Source organism: Motacilla alba, chromosome 1 (assembly GCF_015832195.1).
Source record: "Motacilla alba alba isolate MOTALB_02 chromosome 1, Motacilla_alba_V1.0_pri, whole genome shotgun sequence".
NCBI lineage: Eukaryota > Metazoa > Chordata > Aves > Passeriformes > Motacillidae > Motacilla > Motacilla alba.
Genome location: NC_052016.1, coordinates 56,242,326 through 56,262,570, shown reverse-complemented (window position 1 = coordinate 56,262,570; position 20,245 = coordinate 56,242,326). Strand labels below are relative to the sequence as shown.

General features: G+C 40.6%; 1 protein-coding gene across 16 annotated transcripts in view; it reads right to left on the bottom strand.

The window, feature by feature from the left end:
* The window catches only part of MTUS2 (microtubule associated scaffold protein 2), a 271,533-nt gene that overhangs the window by 50,873 nt on the left and 200,415 nt on the right, over window positions 1–20,245 (bottom strand). For all 16 annotated transcript variants that reach the window (XM_038152134.1, XM_038152123.1, XM_038152163.1 and 13 more), the window contains 3 exons: window positions 14,883–15,044; window positions 6,429–6,527; window positions 1,149–1,357 (listed from right to left, as the gene is read on the bottom strand). In XM_038152134.1, coding sequence (XP_038008062.1) covers window positions 1,149–1,357; window positions 6,429–6,527; window positions 14,883–15,044 — 470 coding nt within the window. The remainder of the gene's footprint in view (window positions 1–1,148; window positions 1,358–6,428; window positions 6,528–14,882; window positions 15,045–20,245) is intronic.

The following is a 20,245-nucleotide window of genomic DNA, read 5'->3' as shown; positions in this document are numbered from 1 at the left end:
AGTGAATCTTCCCTGGCAAGATCAGCTCCTACTTAGGGAACAGTGTGAACCATGGTTATTTATTCAAGGGTAACCTTTCTCACTAATATAAAAACCCCCAAAACTAAATAAAGTATTTCAGATTTTTTAAGACTGACTTAATTTAGGTTTTGTTTCATTTCTTTTCTTTCTCCTCTTTAACACAGAACATTTATTCTTGTCTCTTCCAAAAGTAGACAAACAGGTCATCAAGGGTATTATCTGAACCTTGGGTCCTACTGCTGGTGATTGTCTGCCTGTTTTACAAAGTAGTCAGGACACCAGCTTAACCTGGGATGTTATAAAATACATGGGCATGGTGTGAGCGACCTCAGAACCCAGCTACATTTCCTAGATCACTAAACAGCTTTTGAAACAAGCAATACCTTCGAGTCTTTCATGATTATTTTGGTTGTCTTAAAATGTATTCCTTTTGACTTAAGTGAATAAATAAAGTTCTCTAATTACCAGCAACATTTTCTTTATGTTCTCTATACCTGCTGAGTGTAATCTTATGCATGCTGAGATAATGTTATCCTAACATCTTCAGGAACTGGCAACCCTGTGACAGGGACACCCTGTCCAATTCAGGGAGAACAGGAAGAGTAGATAATTATTGTGGGAAATCAAATTGCTTCCTTCATCTAACAGCTCTGGTTGCTCACAAGTATTAATATCTCAGTTATACTTTCCATTCCAGCTCTAGCAATCAGAGACTGGGCCTCCTAAGTTTCTGCATCTTCTTTACTCCTAAAAACCCCTGCTTGTGACAAATACTTCATTCAAAATTCTTCCTTTTCCAAGCTCCTACACCTTTTTTTCAAATATATGGCAACAAATTATTCAACTTATCAGATTAGATGACAGCTACACTTTACACACAATTTCTTTGGCCACCCAATCCCCAAGCTTGGTGACTTAACAGAGGCGCCAGATTTCCTTTGTCATTGCAGTTTTCCTTTCTATAATTCCATGAAATTTGAATTCCCTTATCATGATAATCATTGTAAAGAAATTACACGCTTTGGTCTCAAAAACAAATTTTCAGTGACCGTGGAATAAATTTGGGCAAGTGACAGGTGTAAGGGCAAAGAATCTTGACAGTGGTAAGAAGCACCAATTGCACTTACCTGCCTGAAAAAGTACTGTGTTGTTATAGCAAAGACATCAAAGCCACAGCTGGCCCTTTTAAGCTCATCTTGGATATTGATTAATTGCCGGGACTGCTCATCACACTTTTCCTTCAGTTTCTGAATGAACTGCTTTTCTGTGTCTCGCCCCTCTCCTGGTTTGGGGGAGAATCCATTCTTTGGGGTGGTTGGCCTTTGCTTGGGATGTCCTACAAAGGAGAGAAGAAAAGACCATTCAGGTCACTTAGTTTACATGTACAGACATGACCTTTATGTGTTTCTATGGCCTCTGGGACTCATCCCTGCAAAAGAAAAAAAGGTCTGTAGCATTCACATAGAACTTCCAGTCTTTCAAAAAAAGCATAGTGAAATGTTTCTTTAGGGGCCAAAGCTCAAAGCTTTATAACAGTCATCTCAGGCTCTGAGCCTGAAAGTCTTCTACAAGTTGAGGAGAGCTGTCCTAAGAGTTTATCACTGAGAACTGAGGTTGGAGGAAGGAAGCACCTCACCTCTGCTAGGCATCTACAAGAACAGACGTCTGCATCTCTCTTGAATGCCAGTGAGAGAAATGGGCACTTCCAGGTGAGGATTCACCTTATCTTATTGATGATGTGGAAAAGATCTAGATGACATTTCTACTCTACATGTGGTTTCTTTGTTTACATGAACCCCAGCCTGGTGACTCAACAGAGGCGCCAGTTTTCCTTTGCCTTTGCAGATTTCATTTTGCCTCTAAACAGGACAATGTGGTGCTGAAGTTGTCCCTCTCTGAATGCAAACATTGCTTGCTATTGGGACATCACTTTTTATCTACAATACTGCAGTCTACCTTGAGAGTTCCTCTTGCTCTCACCTTTACAATGTGTCCAGAATTGCAGCAGTTGGCAGATATGTGTTCAAGTGCCACCGAGTGCCTCACAATGCACAAGAGTTACATCACTGGCTCTGTGTGGCTGCTCTCTCGGCATCATTGATCACACCAGAATCACTACATGGTTTGCCTGCAGAAATAGGCCCAGACAGACTCTGGCTCATTTGATGTGCTCCAAGTTGGCTTGAAGCATGCCTGATGCTGTACAAGGATGTGAAAGCACTCATGTAGCTTGTGTTTAGGGTATAGTGTCATACTCGTATCAACGGCACCAGAACTGAAGCTTACTCATCATAAGCCACTTCAGGAAAGAGGGGCTTTCTTTTCTAAGTTCACATCCTGCTTGAGTCAACTATCCATTTCTGTGGATATATCCAGTTATGAGGATGAAGCAAGAAGGGGAAGTGTTCTGGTGGTATTGGGCTGCTCAAGACACTGCTTGTAAAATCTGTTCTGTCTTTACCTTCTTTATTTTCTGAGGACTCTCCTCTGCAAACATTTATGGCCAGCTGAGCATCACCTTTGCACAGCTTAGTGGGTTTTTTTTGCTACCCTCAGTCTTTCTTGCTACCCTTTTGCTACCCCTCAGTTGATGGTCTTTAGCTCATTCCTGAACACTGGCCAGGAACCTCCAGTCTTCAACAGATCCTCCCATTATCCTCCAGCTTTTACCCTAGAAGCTAAAGTCAGTAAGAAAGAAGGAGAAAATACGAGTCGGACACCTTCGTCCCGTGTGTTACTAGAGATGGTGGATGTGGGTCTGGAACATTTCTGTGTTGGTAGAAACAGTTGTGTGTGCAAAAATATTAAAAAAGGGGACAGTTTGTAGTTTTATATGTAGTATACAGTTCCTGAAAACAATACAGAAACCATGTCTACAACCAGTCTCCAGCAATCAATGTAATAGGAGACAGTCTTGAATACCACCTATCCCTTTCCTAAAAGCCAAAGAATCCTTCCACAGAGATGCCTCTGATGGTATGAATTTGAGCCAATTTGTAAAGTAGAGCATTACAAATTCCAGAGATAATTTTATCAGATGTGCTTCAGATCTTTTAGATCTTTAAGACTGAGGTCTGGGCGTGCAAATAGATCCTAAGGGCAGTTTTATGAAATCAGGCAGGGGAACAGTATGGCTTCGCCAGAGCAATACCCCAGGAGTTCATTACTACTTTTTCAGATTCCCAGCTTGTGTGGAGCAGCTGGGAGTGTATCTTCTATCTTGCTCACCTATGTCCTGGCTCCAGGCTAAGCTTGGAGTGCTTAGCCTGGAGCCAGGGTGCCAGCTCCAGCAGAGATGCTCCCTCATGTTTCCAAGCATCTCGTGGTGCAACTGCAAAGAGCCACAAGTGAAAAAAAAACCCCTTTGAAACTCTTTGTGTCCATGACCTGCATTTGTGACATGCCATGTTCTGCAGTGTCAAGACTAATGCCACGTCGTTGGAAGGCCCAAATAATACAGCACAAGGAGTTTCTGTCATTAAGAGAGTTCAAGCAGGATAGCTATTGCCCTCTATTCATTTTTATGTCACTTAAGCCTTCAACCTTTTTGTACAGTAATAAGAATATACAGACTTCCATTCATGTCAAGGGGCTCTTAGCTGTGCAGTAGGTAATACCACAAAATAAGAAACTCCTAAAAGCAAGAGCCATAAATATCTGTCCTTTCAGTATAAAAATTTTGGGTTGCTTAAGCAAGACAGTGATGTTAGAACAGAAGGCTTAGGGAAAAGCGTAGGGGAAAGCCCTTGAAATCAGTTCAGTTTTTAATTAAAACAGAAACCCATCAGGTTGGTCAGTCTTACATCTTTCTAGCCTTCCTGTTCACTGGAAGATTTGAAGTGCGCATCTCTGTGTTGTCCTTGTCAGTATTATAAGCTGTCCTTGTAAGTTAAATGGTGCTATTCTCCTCAGGGATAAATCTGAATTTCTCGTTTCATTTGGGTCTGAAAGGCAGCTTACAAAACTTATTCTGCCATTGATGTCTCTCTTCTGTTGCTCTGCACAAAACAGGCTATATATTAATGATGCTGGCCCTTACCCTCAATGTCCTTTTTGCTGATGGTGGGACCAGAGGGGCAGACCCAGTGTGTGCTGAAATCACTCTATCCCTTTGATCCTCTTCAAAACTCCCAAGTCTTTTTTATCTACGTGAGTGTTTGAACTAAGGAGACATAACAAGTATATACTCATAATTAACACTGTCCATGAGGACTTAGATGGGGAATGCAATTTATTCGCCTTTTAACTGTCCAATTTCCAACATTTTGGTAAGGAAAGTGAGCAAATCACTTAGAGACAGTTGTTATCAAGCATTCTGTAGAGTGACAGATGCCAGAAGCAGTTGGCTCCATTTCAAAATGGAGTGGAAGCAGAGCACTTGCATCTATGGACACCTGTTCCTATACACAGATCTCAGAAAGAGTATCGCATCAAAGGATAAAACTGAGATCCCTGCAAGACTCTGTATCTCAAAACTCCCTTGCAAGTCTTCAGATTCAAAGCTCAAAAAATTTGTGTCCAACAGTCAAAAACCAGCACTGATTAAAAGGAACTGAATGTGAGAAGGCCAGTAACAGAGGCAAATACAACCTAGAAACAGCACTCAGAAATTTTGGAACCTGTTTCATGACCAGAAGTAGCTGTGGTGAAATTACCTGTGAGACACATTCTCTCCCATCAAAAAGTGTAAATGATGCAGGAGCTTGTGATTCTGGTGGAGGAAAGTCTGTGACTGCCCCTTAGCATCAGCTACACTGTGTGTCCTCTTCAAAGGCTGCTTTGAGTACTTTTTGAATTTGTTAAGTAGGTGAAAAAATTGTCATTATTGCTTTGTTATAGTGCTGTTATTGCCACTTATTTCAAAGAATGCCAAAGGCTACTCTAAAAAAATAAATGAACATGAGGTTTACTTTCCTACTTGATCCTTAGAGTGATAAACAAATTTACATTGGCTTAATTGCAGACAAGCAAGCTGAACAAATTTTTAATCAGTCTGATGTATGGAGGTCAGTTACTCAGCCTCTCATGAGAATGAAGAAACCTTTGAGGCCTCGTGAATTGGATATGCCAAAACTTTAGGCCTTGAAAATGATCAAGTCACCCGTGGAGATGCAGACCTCCTTAAGACAATACAAATACACTGTGCAAATATCGCAGTGTTCCATTTTGCATTGTAATCCTAGTGGAAGCAAATCAGCTGAGCTGTAACACGCTGCTACAGCCACAATCAGTGCTGATGCTTAAACTGGACTCCCACCGTTATAAACACTGGTGAGCTTCTGGTCTGGCACTCTCTGCAACAAATTCTTTGGATCTCTCTGTGATCTCACCAGGTGCAAAATAGCCTGTAAATTATATGACTCAGAGGACAGTGTTAAGTTCATCTTTTTGCTCTAGTATCTTTGTAAGGAGAATAATTTTGTGTCCTGTTGGTGCCTGGGAAGATAAAATTTAACCTTCCGTTTTATGGATTTTGTTGGTTGAGAAGAAGGAGAATAGAGATTGAGTTTAATAATAATGGAGAAACTCTTGGTGCAGGTTATAGGAGTTGGAGAGCTGTTCTACATGATTTATATTTTGCCACCAAATGAAGCAACATGAGGTTCTATTCCCCACAGTTATAACTTAAGTATCACATAGCTGTAAGAGATGACATTTTAAGTATTGAAACAGAGTCTGAAAAATGAGGTTACAGAAGATAAACTGCAAGCACAATGAAATCAGTGGGACCACGCACACTCACTTCAGAAGCATTTAGATCAACCAAAGGCCAGCCTCACAAAAGCCTTTAGGCATCTTATCCATTTATTAATGTACACTCAGTAGACATAAAGAGAAACAAGTTCTCTTCATTTTAGTAAATAAAAAAGGTATTCTTCAGAAATGTTAAAACCATGTCTTTAAGCCAAATATTGAGGAATAAGTTGATAATGTCCCAATAGCACTTTGGAGGCTATTTCTATAGATAGTCCCTTTTTCCAGTTATGCACAGAAACAGCCCAGGAAATTTCGTGCCTCTGCTTAAAAGTAAGAGTAGATTCTGACCAATACATTATCACTCCAGGCAAATCTCTAAGGTATCTTTTATTTTGCTGTATGTATCTGTCCTCTTCTTATGTAAGAAAATTGTAATCATAAAAAAAATATTCCTGTGCCCTTTAACATGTAACAGCAACAACTCTTTATTTTGAAAGAGAGATGATTACATGGTTATAACAAAGAGAACAAAAGTCTATTCAGCTCATGCATTGGTATGATAAAGCCTGCTGTAGCCAGCTTAATGAACCTTGGACACAATCAATCCTCACTTAACAATAGTAGGTCTGAGATTTGAGTGTGTTAACAAGAGATGCAAAGTATACAAGTTTAAATCTTTCCTGAAACACTGCTTTCAGGCTCATAAATACCTGGTGAATGGAGTTTTGTGGCTGTTACTGCTGATTTCTTAGGGGACGAGACAGCTGGTCTGCTAGCATCCTGATCTTTTTGCACTTCTTTCTTCACACCTGTTTTAAAAAAAAATCAAAGGTAGAAAGACGCCTGGTTTATAATTCTGTTTGTAACTGTGCAGATCTGTGTCACTAAGATACACATAAAAATGGCAAAATTTCACCAATCTATGTCCTGGGCTCTGCACAGAATGATGCTACACAGCCCTTCTGGGTTGGATGCCAACCTGACGTGTCTCAACCACGACTGTGTTCATAAGGCTGAGCTGACATGCACAGCAGTGAAGAAGGACAGAAGGCCTTACACACTACCTTGGCTTTCCAGTCATCTGCACCATGACAAATGCCATTAAAGCACAAATAGCTACACAGGTAACCCATCCTGTCTGTTCTGAGTGCTGTGTTCTGTCTCTTCACCTTGCTGTGCAACCTCATTCTGGGCTACAGGAGAAGCAGAATAGGACTGTGCAAAGCTGACTGAAATTACCTGCAAGTCCCTGTCCTGTCTCCTTTTCCACAGGTAAGGAAGCTGCCTTTTCTGGAGACCAGCTTTCCAAGATGGTCTCATGTGGTGAAGAGAGAGGCCAGAAGCAGAAGCAGGCAGGACGTGTCCGAGCTGTGCTGGATGTGGCTGCCTGGACACCAGAGTGGGTGTCTGTCTGAGCAGTAAGTCAGGCAGGGACAGAGCAAGCACATTCAGGGCACAAACCTACAAGATGCTGTGCCAGTGTGGGATGAACCAGGGCATGGAATATTTCTGAGAGAGGCAATTCCATGTGTGTTGTTATTTGTCCCACCACTGTTCAAGGCCTCAGGATGGTCTGCCAGCTGTCAGAGCTCTGCAGTCAGAGACTGCCTTTTGCATCAGGGAGACACAGCTTCCTCCAAAAGCCAGGGTGGCCACCCAAGCTCAGCTCCTCCTGCCCACCCACAGCTCCCATCAAAATAGCTGTGGAGACCATGCTGAGTGCAGTAACATGAGGTCCTGCCCTGCTTCTCTGACCATGGTGTGACAGTCACAGGTTCTCAAGCAGAAATTATTCATCAAAGAAGTAAGGAGAAAGAGCAATAAAAAGCAAACCCCTGGGACAATAATGTATTTTCCTGTTTGCTTTCCTTTTTTTAACCATTAGTGTTTGTTGAGGGTTGCATTTTAGCCTGAAGGGCTGTGTCACAGCACCTGGATACACAGGAAAAACAGAGGGATTTAAGGCAAATAACTTGCTATAGAGAGAAAACCTTAAAAGTCTGCCTTATTGACTTTCCCCTTTCTAATGAGTATGCTCACAGATATCTTGTAGGAAAATGTCCCACAGAATCTGAAGTATCTGAAGCAGGAAAAAAAATCAGATTTTCTTGGTGGTGCCTAATGATAGTGGCAGTCCAAAAGCTAACACTACCTTCCATTTTGCTTAATACAAATGTGACCTGGCTCTTTCAACAGTGGAGAAAAATGATAATTTTATATGGGGATCATAATCTTGAGGGACAATTACTGCTTTACTAGCTTTCTGCTCCCTCCAAAGCCACACCTAGTCACAGCTGCAGTATATATAGGTTTATTTCTGATGCCTCTTTCACCCTTCCACTTCTGCCTGCATCAGGACTTGCATGCAGAGAGCTGCAGACACAGCATTTGCCATGCACCAGAAGCTGAGCTGCATAATTCCTAGCACTGTCTCTCAGCATTTGCTTGCAGAGCGCTTCTGGAAAGAGCACACGCACCTGCATGTCCAACTGTTTGTGGGAGGGAAGCATGGGACAAGTTCTAAAACCCTCTTTGACTCTCTTCCACTGTTCATAGGCAAATCATGACATCAGCTGTCAGGGGCTTGTAAAGACCAAACACTTGCTCATACCTTTGCTTTTTTCCATCTCCATTTTCTCTGCTGTTCATAAATGCAACATGCTGAGGCTGTGATTCTCATTTGTGGTTAATACTTTCCACAGTGAAGTGACTGAAGACAGAAATTGCCCGTGCCTGCCCCCTATTACACTGTACTTTACTACAAAGTAGGACATAAAATAAGTTTATGGTGCCTTTTCATTACTAAGGACCAACCTGAGATGGCAGCTGTGAGACAAAACCAGCGCTTGTTTTACGAGACACAGTTTATATAGTTATAGATTCAAGCATCTCTTTGTCATAGTAATAGGGCTTTAGCTTTTCTGGGGCTCTCAAAGTAAAAATATAATGCACAAATGGGCATTATATTTTTAATATATATATATATATACACTATATATATTACATATGAATATATATTAATATACTGAGTTCTTCCATAAATTTTGCTATGCCAGATGCCAAACACAGACAACAGCAGAGAAAAGTGTGTGCTTTGCTTATGCTTTCCTAAGGCATGTAAATAATTAACTACTTTTGGTTTTGAGACATTTTCAATGAGGAACACCTGGGGAATTCACTCAATCCCTTGACCTTAAGCACAGAACAAGAATCAATTGCCCAATTAGAGCTTGGTTGAAAGAAAATGGAGCAAAGAAGCTCAGGATTTTGCAGAGGGCAAGGCAGGGTCTGTGCAGAGCAGTGGGAGCTGTGTATGGGCGCTGCCCGGCAGGCACAGCTGCATGGGGGACGTTGGCCTCCAGAAAGTGGAAGACCGGCAGAAAGAAGGTGCAAACAGATATCTGGGCAAGGAAAGATAAGCAGGACTAATAACAAGGAATGTCAGTGTCCTTGTTCAGTTTAAAAGACTAGGAGAGCTCCTGAGGTCTGGCGGGGCAGCGGTGCAGCAAGCGGGCAATGGAGGAGGGGTTGTGCCACAAGGGAAGAGCCAGTGCCCAGCACAGCCTTGCTGGGAAGGGGACAGGGACGCATGGAGCTGGCAATTATTCAACTTCTCCTTCATAAGTAGAAGGGCCCTGGTGGCCTCTCTGTGACCCTCCTTAGAGGAGAGGGATTTAGAAAGCACACAGCAGGCAAAAGGAAGGACGGTCTGCAGGAACAAACTGTTATCGTTTTGCTAAGCTCATCACCCACAGGGAAATTTTAGGGGAAGATCCATCCCTGGCATCAGACCTCATATAAGAGCTTGAGCTGAATGCTTTTCTAAAAATGGGGTTTGTTCTTGTCTTTTGAAACAACAGCTGTTAGTTGGTTCAAAGAGAAACATTCAGAAAACATGTTGATTTCCTGCAGGGAAAATAAATCTTTAGATTACAAGTGTTTGGGCCCAGATTTTGTCATTTCACAGAAATACAGAATTTCAAGTTTAAAATATCTGAGGGAGAGCACTGTGTAGTAATTAGCATAATGTGCAGTAGCACAGGGTATGGTGCAGCAGGAGGTTATAAAGTTTGATCCTTTCTAGCTTGAAGTGTACAAAAAGTAATTCAAAGACTAAAATGCACAAAAAAAGGTCTGATGCTCCAGGGTAACTCAGGAAACAAGACAAACATTATTCAGTTGTTACTACAGGCCTGAACATGTGTAAAACCTCAAATCATATTCTGTCATATATATTTTTAAATGTCAAAAGGTGTTATGTATGCAATCATAAAATAATAAAAAATACACTAAATTACAAAAGGAAATTAAGCACCATAAATGTGAATGAATATTTCTTGAACTTGCACACTTTTTTTCATTTTCTTCTAAATTAGTCTTTCATAATGTATATTAAATCTGATCTGGAACAAAATCTATTCAAATTCTTAATGTTATTGCACACAGACTGGAAATATGGCATTCCAATTAGCTCTGTGTTAAATGCCTGTGCATTAGCCTTATTCCTGCATAATCAGGGCTTTTAGCACTGAGCTTCCTAGCAAAAAGCTCCTGGTATCTCAGGAACTACCACTAACTTCCAGGCTTCCTGGAACATTTTCCAAGGCTCTGCCATCTCCTACCACTGACAGAGCTCATGCAATGAGAAGTTTTGTTTCTGGTAGCCAGTAATCAAAGCCACAGAGTACTAATTTTTATGTGAATCTACATTCCATTAAAGGTTAGAAATCTCTCAACATTTCCCCTTTTTAAAAGCAATACTTGTGTAAAGACATGGATATTTCAGGCCATAAGAGAACAATGAGCATAAATATTTGTTTGTCTTCTCTGCTAGTATGCTTACAACATTTTCTTTTGAAAAAGGTCTCTAAACACACAGTTCTGTAAAGGTATTTACATTTCCTAATTAACATATACAGCCTGCTCCAAATGGAACAGAAGGAGCAAATGCAAAAAAATTAGAAACATAAGGCAAAACATTCTAGAAATCCTTTAGAAAAATAGCAGACAAACAAAGCCACTTCTCCATTCCCCCAGCAGTGCTGAATGCTAGCCTAGGAACCAGAGCAAAAGATATCTTATCCAAGACATCTCCTCAAGCACTGCAGAATCAGCACTTGTATTTGCCTGTACATTTTTGAGTCTTCAAAAGCCAGCATACTGGGACAGGCTTCAATTTGCTTTCATACTTCAGACTGAAAGCAAGTTAACAAATTGTACATTGAGTATTTATTCCAAAACAAATCCTAACACGCTGTAGACATCATTAACAACTCAATGGGACTAACTGCATTCAGATGGAGTCCAACTGTTCTCAGGAGCATTTTATAAGTTAACTAATGCAGTTTGCAAATTTAAAAAAAAAACAAACCCAAGGAAATATCTGCAGTCACAGACACAGGGAGCCCCTTTGAGCTTTCTTCTGCCTTTCCCCCTGATACCCACAACTAGACGTGTCCTTGGTGAGTAATGACACATCTCTGCATGCATTGTTTGAGACAAAATGAGCAAAGCTGGAAATATGATGGATTCTGTAGAGTGAGAGCAGTCTAATTCTCTCTAGAGACTCTCTACTTCCTGTGATCTATGAGACACTGAACAACTGAATAAAGAAGTAGATGTGGAAGAAAGACTATGTATTTCTTGAAGTAGAAACTGCTAATGCTTGTGCTTTTCCCTTTCTGTTTTTTTCAAATTTGAAGTCAATCTGAAAAGAAAAAAGGATAATGACTATTTAATTGTTTTGCCTGTAAATGGTTGCCTTGTTCTTGTATTAAAATAGAAAAGTCTCTTTAGCTGCTGTTTAAAAAAAAAGGAAAAAAATACACCTGATAAAACAAATTATTCTTTGGACTGAATAGAAAATCTCAGGGAAATTCAGAACATCCAACGTTAGTTGAAGAGTTAAAACAACTACTCCTCTTTCTGACATTTTGCATGGATCCTATGCCATTTTATTGTCTTCTCCTGTTTAAGATTGAAATTTCAAACCAAGACACTTCCTCGCACAGCTGTGCTATGGCATGTTTCAGAGTGGTTCCCAGAAGAAAGGTAGGAAAACTTGCAGACGAACTCCCACTTTCACCTGCAAGGCAGTGCTGCATATCCCAGTGTTCAGTACAGGACAATATGAATGTAACCCACTGCACACTGCTATTCAGCTTGCAAAGGGGAACAAAGCAGCGGCAGACTCTTCTCCCTTCGTGCCTGCAAGAGTGCTGGTGCTCGCCCTTCTCCCCTCAGGTGACCTCAGCTCATCCCTCTCCCTCCTGCTGATATTGTGCTGGCTGGATTTTGCAGAATCTGATCAAAAAAAGCACATTTTACACTATAAGATTGCTGGTGAGAGCTGAGATAACACTGGCCTCCTATTTTTCATCTTGACTGATTGCATTTAACAGCCTGTCCTGTTATATATGATTTACTGGTACTTGTAGAAGCATAGGAATTGACCGGGTGAATTTTTTGAAAAATGCTTTTGATTGTCTTTAATTTAGGGGGGCAGGTAGGAACAAGCTGCTCAAATTAATTCCTTATTGCCACTGCCATTGCACTCAAATTACGGTATTTCTTATGCATGCCAACAGACATTAAATAATAACCAAGTAGAAATAGGAATCCCATAACACACACCCCTCAAAATCCTCAACAGGGCATAGGAAAATAAAATCCCACAGCTCTCTGATTTCATAGACAGTTGGGTGGCAGATCTAGCCTGGTGGACAGAAGTGAGTCTCTGAACATTGCCTTCAGCAGATATTCCCCCATTTTAAGGGAAATTTAAACCAGAAAATTCATATATGTATGCTTCAAGTACTATACCTTTTAATCAACATATGTGGAAAGAGGAAGCTTATATGAATGTCAGAGCTAGATTATAGTTGCAGAGTTCCTGAGAGCTGCTTTTTTTTTTTCTTTTTTTTTTTTCTTTCAATTAAAAGAAGATACGAAGCAATGGTAAGTTTTAGTTAGGTTATCACTGCACTTCCCGAAGTAGATAATATATTTAAGTGAAATTAAAACACCTTTCATTTTCTAGTCAAGTATGTGCTTTCTTTTCCCTGTTCTATAAATTGACAGACATGTAAATATAAAAAGGGCTCTGCAATACACTGAAACCTAATTAAGTGCACTCTTTTCACAGAGCAGTTGAAAGGCCATCAGTTCATGCCTGTAAAACAATTTGCATGACTACGATCTTCCACTGCTATTGTCCCATGCCAGAATTCTTTTTTGATCATCTGAAGCACAGCATCATCTGCTGCACAGCAGAAGCTAAAGGAGTCCACTTTCATTAATTAAATATTTTTTTATTCCCTACAGTCCAATTTATTTCACAAGCACTTTTAGTGAAATATCAGGAATATAATTGCTCTTGAGCAGTTGTGTCTTTATTTTTTTAAGTGAAAATTTACAGTTCATGTGGTCTTCTCAAGAAACATCTCATATATGAAAGCTATCATGTGATTTTTGATGGCTATTTTTGATTCATTAATATAGGTAGATATTTTCATTTGTGAATTAATTTACTATTCAAACATAGATAAAATTAGGTATGTCTCTGAAATACAAAGGTAATTTTTACATTACCTGATACTGCACTCTTTCAGAAATATTATTTTTATTTAAACTACTGCCATCCTCTTTGTGAAATACTTTTCTCCTTCCTTTCATAAAATATGCTGTGTGCAATACACGTAGTGCTTGTGCTCCTCAGCTGTAACTGTGGAGTGCTCTGAGCACTTCAGTTTAGTAACTGCAATGTCTTGCACAGAAGGCTGGTCAGATGATAAATATATATGCAACATCAAGCCTATAGAAATCACTGTCCAAAGGATACCTAAACAGAAAAATTTACATTCTGTAGGTATCTCTATCCCATTGGGATCTGCACCCAGTGTTCATATGCTGTTGCAAGAGAGACAAGATTAGAACTGCTAAAAAAACCTTGCCTTCATAATTCCTTTCATTTATTTCAACCTTTGCTCCTATCAAATACTCAATATTTTGAGGGACCATGACACTGGTTTAATTTAAAAAAAATTTAAAAATTAATTTTTTTTCAAATTAAAAAAAAATGAATTGCTGCTAACTTGGCTCATAAAAAATTAAACCAGAACACTGGACTATCACAGTTTCTTATGCTTCCGTCTGTTGTGTATAATAACAACTTCTTAAACTTGTCAGCTGCCCCTGTTCAGGAACTTTATCTGCCTGTTTGCATAACATAGGCAGGTAACCCTACTTCCATGTTTAGTTTCCTTCCAGAATAAATCAGGCAAGATTATGACATGGTAATTGCTGAGTTATCCCTTCATCCTTACCTTGACCCATGGGCCTTTTATTGTATTTATCTCCCTCTGTCTGGTTGGTTTGGTGAGTACCTGGTGTCCAGCCAAGGTCACACCACTACAACAGGCTAATCTGTCTTGAAACCAGGTGATTGCAAGAACTAGCAATTAATAAAGTCTTTGTGTCATATTTTGCACTGACTTTTCCTTCCCAGCTCCATTTGCAATGTGCTATCAAACCCAATGGAACTTAACATACAGATGAAATGCTGTTGAGTAAGAACCAGCCTGAATAAAATGATTTCTTTTGGAATCTAAACTGTTAGATCTAATCTGAACTTGATGGAACTCTTCATTTCAGACATAACTGAATAGAGCAGAAGGAGAGTTTAGGCAAGGAAACAACCTGGAAACAAGACTAGGAGTTTTTTGCTTTGTTTGCTTGCCTCCTTCTGCCTCTCTGAGTAAAAAAAACCAAAGATTACTTAAACCTAGAGGCCAATATCCTCATCACTGCAAACATACCTAGCAATGAATTATCTGCTCGATGGAATGCTTTGGTCTCTAAAGCAATGCAATGTTTTCAAAAAGCTGCTTCTTGAGAACCAACAATATGTACACTAAATCTCTGGCATGTGTTGTTAGGGACGGTAAATGCCTTCAATTCTACACGTAACTCACAATGAGATTATAGCTGTGTTGCTGACTGTGTTCAAAAGGGTCTACAGTAAATGGAGTCCAAATCAGCACATCGGCAATGGGCCCAAGGATGGCATGAAACTTAATTAAAAGCAAGCAGTAAAACAGCATCACAGCAAGGTTTCTGCATTTCTTGGCCTAAGGCAGGAGGTGTTTGAAGTCTGGAGCACTTACCAGTGGGTGCTGTGGCAGTTTTTGGTGCTGGCAGTAAGCTCCTGCGTGGTGTCGCTGTGCTGCTCGATACCTGCGTCGTGCTTTTGCTGCTTCCCTTGGGAGCATCCTTAGGAGGTGCAGATGCCCTAGGGGTGGTCTGCTCTTCATTTCCAAAGCTGGAACCTGCAGGAGACCGGAATTGCACTAATTATGAGTCCATAAAAAATGTATGTGAACTGTGGCATACAGACCGAACTTCTATCAGCAATTATAATCCACAGTGACAAGTTCTCCCTGCAGCTTGGGCTAAGTGACACGGACTTTATCCAGAATAAACCCTCAGGTAGAAATAAAGAGTTCCCAACACCTTACTTAAATGCTAAGTGTCGGCAGCCGTTACAGTCTGATTCCAACAGGAAATGAAGACCTCCTCTTTGTCTACCTCTATGAAGCTACATGGCTACAACACTCATAAAGAAACCAAGGAATTCCTAAATACATGAGTGAATGAGTTTATGGTTTTGTAGCTGCTAGAGGAGCCACACCACACATTCACCCAATCACTTGGAAGCTGCTGATGTTCGAAATAGAGGAGAATAGCAGGGCTCAGTGGTGCAAAGTTTCAAATTCCCCTGCTCAGGTGGAGATTTCCCACAAAGAGTCCTTCAGATCACATTCAGACATTTGAATAATAAGATAAAGAACAAAGAACAAATTCTGCCTTAACTCTCACATCCACTTCAGTCATATTCTCGTAACAAATATTAATTTGCCAAGTTTTCCACCTAAAATTGACCTCTTTCAAAACTTTAAATGGGTTTGGTGTCCTCCTGCATTTGCCATCTACAGAATAATGACATCCTAGATTCCTTGTAGACATAAGGAAAACAATATTTTCTTAACATTTGAGAAAGGCAGGGTTGGAGTGTTGTTTTTACCTATCTGTCTACAAGGCCTAAGAGAAGCAAAAGATTACAGCAGATCTGGACTTAAACATTTGCAGGAGAATGAACATTTTGTTTGAAACAAACAGTGGAGATATTGGAAGAAATACTAAGGATGTCAGAAAAGGCCTATAATTTTTATTTCAATCGTTTTACAAAGATACAATATAATATTGGTTGGGTACTGCCTGCAGGAAAACGATAGCATTATCTTAATAATTGGCACATCCAAGTCCCCAGTATTTTTAAGAGGCTTCTTGAAAGTGTGCAAGTAAAGAAGAGATTTCACTTTTGCCTTTATTACTGAAAATCTACTAGAGGAATAAAAAGCAGGTTGGAAAAGAAAATCCTCTTTCTGATAAAGGAAGAGTATCCCTTTTGGCTCTGAAAAAAACAGCTTTAAGTTTTGCTGTGTCTTTGAGGCTGCTTGTGTATACGTCTTAATTTAAAGTGTGTATTTGCAGTACAAATGGACTTCTACAAACATATGTGACCTTTCCCAAGCCACACTGAAAACTCAAAACAGTGTAGTGTACTCTACACAGGAACAGAAAGACCTGAAGCATTTGTCACCTTTACACATCTCTGCACATAACAAACAACCCCTCAGCACATCAGGTTGGTGTTGAATATCCAAACTGCATGCATTTTTCACCTGTGTAACAAACATTTAAGTTTATGTGCTGAATTAACTGTGAAAAACACTGCTGACTTCCATAAAGTCACAACAGCAGATAATCTGGCCCAACCTAGCCCTGTCTCCTCTGCAGCTGTGCACGAGGGCATCTCTTCTGCCAGGTAGCCAGGGGGATGCTGCAGCATGTGTGTGTTCACCTCAGGCTGTCTGCACCACACTCCTGAAGCTATTCCTGAAGTAGTCTCATATATGTGCTCACCCAGTCAGCTCGGGTAACATCACTTGTAGAAATCTTTTTTCTTTCTTCAGTTATTTTTTTTTATAAGTTTCCATTGCAGAAGCACTAACCTTGAAGAGTAAATTATTATTCTTATTTGCAGAGAAATGGAGTTCAAGTGTTCTTTAATGGAAACCCTTTATTCTCAATTTCAACACTCATTCACTGCCCTACAGTGAGGAATAAGGGAAGAAGTGTGAGGCTGAGAGGGAGCAGGTGTTCCCTAGAGAGCCTGGAGAAGACCATGGGGAATTTCAGAAGGAATTTCCCTGCAGCTTGTGGGGAGGACCATGATGGAGCAGATATTCAGACTCCACACTGGCACAGGTGGACATAGCCCAAAGGAAGCTGCATCCATGGAGAGTCCTCACAGGAGCAGCGCCCTGGAAAAAGCTGTGGGCCTGGACATGAGAACCCATTCTCCTCGCACTGCCCTGCTCAGTGGGGATATGGGAAGGAGGAGGTAGAGGAATTGGGAAGGGAGAAGTGAAACTAAAACTGTAAAGAAGCGGCGGGGGAAAGCTATTTTTGTTATTTGCTTTGTCTTTGTTTCACACTTTCAACTCTATTTTAATTGTTAATATATTAAATAATTTTTTCCAAGTCAATTCTTTTTTGCCTGTGACAGCAGTTGGTAAGTGATCTCCATGTCTTTATGGAAATCACCTTATTTTCTTTCCTGTCCTGTACAGGAGGTGAGACAGCGAGACAGCGGCAGGGGGGGTGCCTGGCAGCCAGCTAAGGCACAACAGCAATACCAGGACACCCAGGATTTGCTGAGATAAGGTCAATGTTTCTCTTAAGAGACATTGTCTCTCACTTTGCTCTTCACTCATAGATGGAGATTGCAAAGAGACAGTGGGATACAACACGTGTGTGTATAATATGCCCCAAAAAGCAAATGTTTGCCGCTTCCATGGATATCACTAAGGCAGCCTCTAGTTCTCTAGGAGCAGAGGTAGGTGAGTTTCACCTTGCTACACATAGATTTCAGAGCTCAAACAGGATTTAAAGAAGAAATTAAATTAAAGACCTAGGAGAATGCATATTTCTCATGATCTAGGAGGAAGATAAAGGTTTTCATTTACTTCAAGGAGTCAACTTAAAGGAAAATCAGAAAGATTATTCATCAGATGGTCCATCTGTTATTCCCTCATGAAATAATGCCTCCCACTATTATCTGCAGCAGGTGAATCAGTAGCATTTGGTCTTCCATGATACTATGTCTTATTTTCCAGTAAAAACCTGTACAAAACCACCAGATGTGCAGTGGGTGAACAGCTTCCAGGTGACCACATCCTTTGTTTTATTGTACCTCTTCCCTCCTACTCCTCTACTTTGGCATTCTGTCCGCACCAGAGGAGGCTCTTCTTGCCTTTGAAGCACCTGGTGAGTCATTTGGGGGCTGCTACATAAAAGGCCCTGCATTTTTGCAGATTCTGTGCTCTATGAGGAGCAGCACTGCTGACTTTGCAGTAGAGTGTTTAACAGGCTATTAACAATCTGCTGGGGCTAGAGGCCTTCAGCCTCACTTTTATCATCTCCTCACTATGAGCCTCAAGGAATCCTACTCTTCTGCTTCTGTGAAAAAAAAAAATATATCGAAAAGAAGAACATTCCTTTGAAGACTTGCAGTTACTTTGGAAAGTCCCAGCTGCAGCCACTCTCCCTCTACAATTGTTTGCCAGTAGACATGGAGAAATTAGGGCTGGGAACATATTGCAGGCTGCATGTTTGAAGAAAACCATGACCAAAATCCCATTGGCTCCTAGATGTCTTTGAACCACTGTTTCTCAGTCTCTGTCACCACTCTTTTTACATCTGGCTGCAGCTCATTTCAGGGGCTCCTCACCCTCAGAAAAGGAAGACTCTTTTGTTTGTGTCACTATGAGTTTGTGCCTCTTGCAGGTGTTCCTTTTCTGAAATTATTTACAAATTTTGTAAAAAAAGGACAGAAATATTATATGATAATACATATAACTGTAAAACTAGTAGGAACATGAACGGGGAGAATTCTGCATTTGATGAGAAATTAATTAGGCCATGTTGTGTGGCAGGTCTTGATCCGAGACAAGACAATGACAGGAAGGGCTATGTTCTGGAGCCCCACAGCTATAGATTTCCCTGTCTGAAGTCAAGGGCAATAAAGTCTCCTTTGTTGGAGAATTTGCATCCTCTTTAGAAGAGCAGCTTGTTTGACAGTGCCTACAGGTCTGTGTCTTGCTGACAAACTGCTGAGGAGTGTTAGAGCATGAGTGCAGCTCCCTGTCCTGTGGGCTGCTATCTGCAGCCTATGACACTCAGAGACATGGAGCGAGTGTCCAGCTCTTCACAGCAGGTGAAGCATTCCCTGTGTTGGCAGGAGGCTTGGAGCTGGTAGCTCCTGCCACAGCTGTAATGACACTCAAGACACTGGGAACACGCTGGCATCGTGCATGTTTATTGAAGGACAAATATTCACCCAGGGTTATAGGAAGGCCCTTCCAGCATAAAGATCCTTGGACACTACTGATGCCAAGTTAACGAGAATGAAGTTGTGCCTAGTTGTTTCCTCAGTGATCCCACTCAGGAATTCTAAATCACTTCCCAGTCACAGAACTGAAGAAGCTTTAAAAAAGGATTTGAGCCACTTTCCAAATTCACACAGCAAGAAAGCAGCAGAGACAGAGAGTGAGCAGAAAAACCTGATGATGAATGAGGCAGGAACGACTATTTTTCACCTGCAAAACACTTGGATGTATTATTCCTTTGGGTTTTATTAGGCTGCACTTTTGTGCCCCAGTTTTCAAGCAAAAGTACAAGCATAATGTGAAATTTAAAGTCACTGCCGTGGGGAATGATCTGGTAAGAAAAGTACCTAAACTGCTGAAAATAATCAGGTGATGCTTAAAACCAAAACCTGCAAGACACACTTTTCACTAACTTGGGACATTTGCCCATCCTTCAGTTAATGCCTATTCTTCATTCCTGATTTTAACTTGTGAAGTGGTAAGTAAATTTTATAGAATGATTACCAAATATGCAACCTGTCAAACGAGATTTTTTATTTCACTACTTTAAGGGTTGCTGTTTTGAAGTCCAGCATGGCATATGTTAATATGAGGTTTCACAGTGTAATTTTCAAGAGACACAACTGAACATTCAGCTCTGTAGCTCAAGACGAAACAAAGCTATGGATCAAGAGGCACAGTGTGATCATTACCCCTGAGGGCTAACCATTTTGTTAAGATGTTTTGATAGTATATAAGATTACTAGCTGGCTAATTGGGGTTTTTTTTGCCTTTGCAGAGAGACAATGCCTGCTATTTCCTAACAGGCCAAATATGGAAGAGATCAGGCACCAGCTCATGACAGGTTTGTTTTCCATCCAGAAAAGAAGATCCTTAAGAATTGACGTCCACACAATACTTAAGCCTAACTTACTTAGCTCAAAGTCTTTCTTCCTACTGCTTTTTTTTTTTTTTTTTTTGGCTCAGACAAAGAAGTTTGAGCAATAATTCCCTGTAAAATACTTATTTTGTGCCTG